Source organism: Haliotis rubra, unplaced genomic scaffold (assembly GCF_003918875.1).
Source record: "Haliotis rubra isolate DU_JTF1 unplaced genomic scaffold, ASM391887v1 Scf400, whole genome shotgun sequence".
Lineage (NCBI taxonomy): Eukaryota > Metazoa > Mollusca > Gastropoda > Lepetellida > Haliotidae > Haliotis > Haliotis rubra.
Genome location: NW_025767081.1, coordinates 549,021 through 555,582, shown reverse-complemented (window position 1 = coordinate 555,582; position 6,562 = coordinate 549,021). Strand labels below are relative to the sequence as shown.

The 6,562-nt window shown below is 43.3% G+C and overlaps 1 protein-coding gene across 1 annotated transcript; it reads left to right on the top strand.

Moving 5' to 3' along the window:
- Positions 1 to 5,540: 5,540 nt before the first annotated feature.
- LOC124287457 (iduronate 2-sulfatase-like) lies at positions 5,541 to 6,503 on the top strand. Its single transcript, XM_046724009.1, has one exon. The coding sequence runs from the start codon at positions 5,541 to 5,543 to the stop codon at positions 6,501 to 6,503; it is 963 nt and encodes a 320-aa protein (XP_046579965.1).
- Positions 6,504 to 6,562: the final 59 nt, after the last annotated feature.

The window sequence follows — 6,562 nt, the reverse complement described above, 5'->3', positions numbered from 1 at the left end:
ACCATTTCATCACGTTTTGTCACAGATTCCCCAGTTACTACATCTATGTAGTTTCTTTATTTGATGACGTTTACAGTCCAAACAGAATCATGTTATCAAAGAGCTAAAACATAGTCCTCATTTTCTAAGATCCACAACTGCCGAATTCAGTCTTTGTACAATTGAACGTCAATGTTATGGCGTGACAGCTTCTGCTTTCTTTGAAGCTGGACAAATATTAACTATTTTGCATAAGCAGAATCGGCTACATGGAATGATTTTACAGGAAAGAGACGGCACATTGTCACATATACATGTTTGACAATGTACAGTAGCTTCTAGAAGACAAAGTCAAACTTCCTACAGTAGCAGATATAAAGCCATTTTTGGCAAGTAATGTAATGCAATATATGCAATGCTTTATACTTGAACGGTCGGTCTTAAGCAACTGATGTTTGACATAAGAGTCTACTGACGGGATCTGGCGATGATGCGGCTGGCACGCGTTATATAGAGGCTACCCGTGAAGATCCGGGTTAGAATTGATCTTCAGTAACCCATGCTTGTCGTAAGAGGCGACTAACGGGATCGGGTGGTCAGGCCGACGCTTGCGCCTTTTGCGTAGATCGATGCTCATGCTGTTGATCATTGGCTTGTCAGGTCCAGGCAGGATTATTTACACAGCGCCATAAAGTTTGAGTATTGCTGAGTGTGGTGTTGAACAACAATCAAACAAAACAAAAAGAGGCGCATGACGCCAATCAATGGATTGTCTGGTCCGGGATTATTCACAGACAGCATTTTAATAGTCTGAAGATGTTATTGCTGGCTGTGAGTGGGTGAGTGAGTTTAGTTTTACGCCACACATAGCTATATTCCAGCTATATGGCGGCGATCTGTAAATAATCGAGTCTGGACCAGACAATCCAGTGATCAACAGCATGAGCATCGATTTACGCAATTGGGAACCGATGACATGTGTCAACCAAGTCAGCGAGCCTGACCACCCGATCCCGTTAGTTATTGCTTGCTGTGGCGTTAACTAATATTCACCAAGCAAACAATATCTATTTGGTTGTCAACATATACTGTATATGAATACGGACTTTGTGCTTTGCGCAAACACTACGGGAGCATGTGTGTGTACGTGTGTGCGTGCGCGTATTGTGGTGTCCAGACTAAAGCTGGTGAAAAATAACTATTTGTAATATGCCCAATTTTAAGGTCGATTCAGTGAACTGACTCAGGTCCAAACTGTCCTTGCTGGTATCACCGAATAATGCTATCCATGGCGATATTTTAACATCTTTTGGTGTGATGCGTAAAGTGATCGAACTATCGACCTTCCGCTCCCCGGACAGACGCTCTACCCAGGAGGCCACTGAGTGATCACATAAAGCGCAATTCTCAGTACATTAAATCATTTAACCAAGTAGCACCACAGTCATATCAATACTAACAAGACGACAATACCATAGCTATTTTATTACAGATGAAAGCATTTTGTTCCTACTTCATTAATAGTGTAATGCTGATTGTCGAAGCACCTTGAGCTCAGGGTGGTATTTTGTACACTTTCATGATCAAATTATCACTCATAAAAGCTTCCTTCTAGAATTCCTCCCTATCTTAACATGCGTGTTTCTTTCAAAAAGTGGCCCTCATCTTTTTACGTGCCCCCCCGAAAGAGATTTGATTACTCAGAGCAAACAGCGAACTACTTTCCTCCGCGGAATGTGATTGTTGGAAGTGGGTGTACAGCGATGATGAAAAGGCTGTGTTAGAGCGCAGTGCACGGGGAGGCACAGCTCCGTTAAGCTCCTTCAGGAATTGACGTGTTCAGTTTATTTCAATAATGTGGCTTCAGTATAATCAGAATTCCATCTGTCGAATTAGGTTTACACCAAGTAGATACTTCCTCCCTAAACCTTGTAAAAATACTCTCAACTGTATTGGTTTCTGTCTATCGCGTATCCAAATCTTGGGTTCTGAATGGAAACGATAAAAATATATGTATATGTTGTGCGTTGTGAATTTTTCATATATTTAGGCTATATATTTATTGTTTTCTGTCAAAGGGATGTTTCTTCTTGGCGCCGTATTTCTTTTATTTGAAAGCAATTTGGCCGATACATTTGTTTTACAGCGTGTGTAAACTCCTGAAATTGGAAGTCTTTCTTTCACCCAATATATCCCATGAATCAAATGCATACATTCTGTATAGAGCATCATGAGTAGTATATCACAGAACTGGCTTCAACGCCGCCATATTTCAATTATAGATGATCATGTAAAAGGAAAGACCGATCGATCAAACTGAGGGAGCCATTTTCAATAAAGCATGGGTTTTATGCCTTAAGGATAGTAATCGTTTTGAATCTAAGATTCGAACCCATAACCAGTTCATTCTTGTCTCTAAGAGACTTGAAATGGAATATGGGATTTCCCCAAAGCTAGACAGCTGGTCGTGTTCTGGACCGAGTGAAAATGTCCACCCCAAAACGTATTCACAAAAATCGCAATAAGAAGACTTATTTATCAAGTTATCATATTCATAAAGAAAGATGTTTACTCGAAGCTGCCACGCACAACCTCCCCATTCACCGCACCCTCCATCCACCCTCAAGTATGTTGGATGTTCAGATATAATTATTACTAACGGTATTGATCAGTATTGAGTGAGTGAGTGAGTGAAGGAGTGAGTGAATGAATGAGTTAGTTTTATGCCACTTTTAGCAATGTTACAGCAATATCACGGCGGGGGGACACCAGAAATGGGCCTCACACATTGCACCCATCTGGGGAATCGAACCCGGGACTTCAGCGCGACGAGCGAACGCTTTAACCACTAGGCTACCCCACCGCCTGTGATCAGTATTGAATGTTGTACTATTGAACCTATTTTCTATAATATATGTGGAGTATTATACAACAATCTGTATCATTGGATTAATATTGGGTATTATGGAATTTTATGACCTTTTTATTATTAACGTATATAGGTCGAAATACAACTGAGTGTTCAAACAAAATTAAACCTATTTACACCCTATCTGTATGGTGTGTTGTACAACTGAACCTTTTAACTGTTGATCTATGTGAGGCGACCTATGTCACACTTATGTTAATATAGAATTGAACCTGATGATCTGTTCAGAGTGAACCTGATGATCTGTACAGAGTGAACCTGATGATCTGTACAGTGTCAACCTGATGCTCTGTACCGAGTGAACCTGATGCTCTGTACAGTGTCAACCTGATGCTCTGTACAGTGTCAACCTGATGATATGTACAGTGTCAACCTGATGCTCTGTACAGAGTGAACGTGATGATCTGTACAGAGTGAACCTGATAATCTGTACAGAGTGAACTTGATGCTCTGTACAGTGTCAACCTGATGCTCTGTACAGAGTGAACCTGATGCTCTGTACAGAGTGAACCTGATGATCTGTACAGAGTGAATCCTATTTACTCCAGACCCATGTGAGTCAATATACAATTAAAAGGTTAAATAATATTGAACATGATTATCTTTTCGGAGTGTTTGTGCAACTGAAGCGATTTGCTATTGATCTATGTGAGGTGTCGTACAGTTGAACCTAGTATTCACTCTTGATCTTAATTAAACCTATTTAGCATCAACAACCTGTTTGTCTTTCTATTGTGGGAACCCTCCAACTTACGGTGAAGGGTAAGAGTTTCAAACATTACATCTATATCATTTCGGTGTTAACATATTAACAATATTTAAACTTTATGTCACAGAAGATAGAAGACGGTCCTACCTTGTCAATGAACAGGAATCTTTGCAACCAGACTGTTTCAACAGCTGGTACGTCCAGAAGAAAATGACCCACAGGATTTTCAAACAGGTATCTCCTTCCTCGTTCAAAATACAATCCTATCCCACTGCGCGACAAATATGTGACCAATCCCCTTATTTCGCGCCTCCCGCGCGTTCCACGTGACTGGCGCTTCGTCAGCCGTGCCGAGAACCAGTCGAGAAGATGTCTCTGCTTCTGCAACGGGGATATGCCACCTGCAGTCCTGATTGTTTGGTGGAGTTGAAAAGGCCGGTGTAGTGTGTTGTATTGTTGTATATGAACGCCTTTGTGGGTTATTCAAAAAGACGAAATATATATAACATTTTATGTGATATTGTGAATAGAATGCGCTGTATAGTTTGTGGATGTTTAATCTACCAAAGGGTTACCCCGCGCACCCCTGCTAGTCCAATCCATCAAGTGCGACGTTGCTACCCTCTCCACCCCCAGACAGGTGGCCCGTGACTCATATTACGCATGTCAAATATTTGTTTTGTTCTTTTGAACGTCTTGTTTGAATATGAGAAACGTGCTTTTTATAATAACTGCTGTCAACTATGTGTATTCGTTAAAATGATGAAGCCTCCCTCTTTCGTTCTTTCTTTCCCCCATTTTTGGGAACACAGGTTGTCATATGGTATGCCATACGTGACGCTTCATTCCTGACTCATTCACATGAATACACGTCTGTTCTGGTGGCCATGGGTGGCTCAGTGGTCTTTCGGTCAGGATTGTAGGTTTGGATCCATCACGATTCTTGTTCTAGTAGCGCCTTGTTTTGTGTTCACTGTACCCGAACCTGACCCGACTCCAAGCTCCAGTAATTGAAACCTTCTACCCATAATGTTCTGATACATAAGTGCCTAAGTGACGCAAAAACCCACTCGCTCACTCTGTCCTGCAATTACCTCACTCTGTCTTTGTCTCTATCACTCTCTACCTTTATCTATCCTCTGTGTCTCTCTCTCTGTCATGATCTGTCTGCCATTCGGTCTCAGTCTGTGTCACTGTTTGATTCTCTCTATCACTCTCTCCCTTTTATCTGACCTCTCCCCCCCTCTCTCTCTCGTGTGTCTCGCTGTCATTATCTGCCTGTCATTCTGTCAGTCTCTATGTCTCTGTCGTCTCTCTCTGTGTCAAAGTTTGTTTCTCTCTATCACTCTCTCCTTTATATTTCGTCTGTCTCTCTCTCATGTGTCGCTCTGTCACTATCTGTCTGCCATTCTGTCGCTCTCCTTTTCTCTGTCACTCTCTCCCTCCACGTGTCTCTCTCATGTGTCTCTCTGTCATCTGTCTGCCATTCTGTCGCTCTCCTTGTCTCTGTCACTCTCTCCCTCCGCGTGTCTCTCTCATGTGTCTCTGTCATCTGTCTGCCATTCTATCGGTCTCAATCATTCTGTATGTCTCTCTGTGCTCTCTCTCTTTCTCTCTCTCTCTCTCTCTCTCTCTCTCTCTCTCTCTCTCTCTCTCTATCTCTCTCACACACACACACATACACACATCAGATATTGAACCTATTCTGTGAATAATCTCCTAACCTTTCAACTGACTTATTTGACAGTAACTGTGTCGGCCTTATCATTTCATGGGTATGTAGACACATGTCCTGCTTGTGTACACCATTAACCTATCCCAGGTCTGGACACGGACTTTAAGACTCAGTAGTTTCACTGTTACACGGGACATAATCTTAACTGTCCCACAAAAAATCTCGGAACCGCAGAAAAGGAGGCAAACATGGAGTTTGTAATATACGTCTTCTGCTTGATATCGTGCGTCAGTGCCCGAATGAACGTCCTGTTCCTCTGCGCTGATGACCTGCGTCCTGAGCTGCCCATGTACGATGGCCCATACTTTCCATCTCCGGTTCATCCACCAATCCACGCTCCCAATCTAGCAGGTCTCGCCAGTAAGAGTATGGTCTTCAAGAGAGCCTATGCTCAACAGGCTCTATGCTCCCCGAGCCGCACCTCTCTCCTGACTGGGCGCCGTCCTGACACAACCCACGTGTACGACCTTGACAATTACTTTAGGCACGTTGGCGGCAACTTCACCACCATTCCTCAGTTCTTCAAGAACCACGGCTACCACAGTATTGGAGTTGGCAAGATATTCCACCCGGGTAAAGCTTCAGGAGGAAATGATCCCGTCTCGTGGTCTGAGAAATATTTCGATGCCCATGAAGCAAACCATTACCTCGAAGATGGATCAAGCTGGAAAGCTGTACCAGATAATCTACTCGACAGCCAGCATGTTCTACAAGACACCTTAATAGCCGATCACGCCGTACAGGTAATAAACGACATCACTCAAAAAACAAAGAATGGCGAGAATTTCTTCCTGGCTGTTGGGTTCCACAAGCCCCATCTGCCGTTCGAGTTTCCAGCTCGCTTCCTGGATTATTACCCAGAAGACTCAATTCATCTTCCTCCCAACCCACGAGCTCCTGACGGCATGCCTCATATTGCCTGGGCAACTTATGGCGAACTGAGGCACTACACTGACATAGCTCCACTAAATGCATCGGGCTACCCGAACACGACTTTGCCTGACCAGGTGGTTAAGCAACTCCGCAGAGCCTACTACAGCGCTGTCAGCTACATGGACTTTGAACTCGGGAAGGTTCTTGATGCGCTTGAGAAGCAAGGCCTTGCCAACAACACTATTGTGTCTTTTTCGGCGATCATGGCTGGCAGTTAGGGGAACACGGAGAATGGTGTAAACACACCAATTTTGACATCGCTACCCACTCACCTCTA

Bases quoted from the DNA above. Each gene is read 5' to 3' on its own strand.
- LOC124287457 (XM_046724009.1), top strand. From the start codon at position 5,541: ATGGAGTTTGTAATATACGTCTTCTGCTTGATATCGTGCGTCAGTGCC.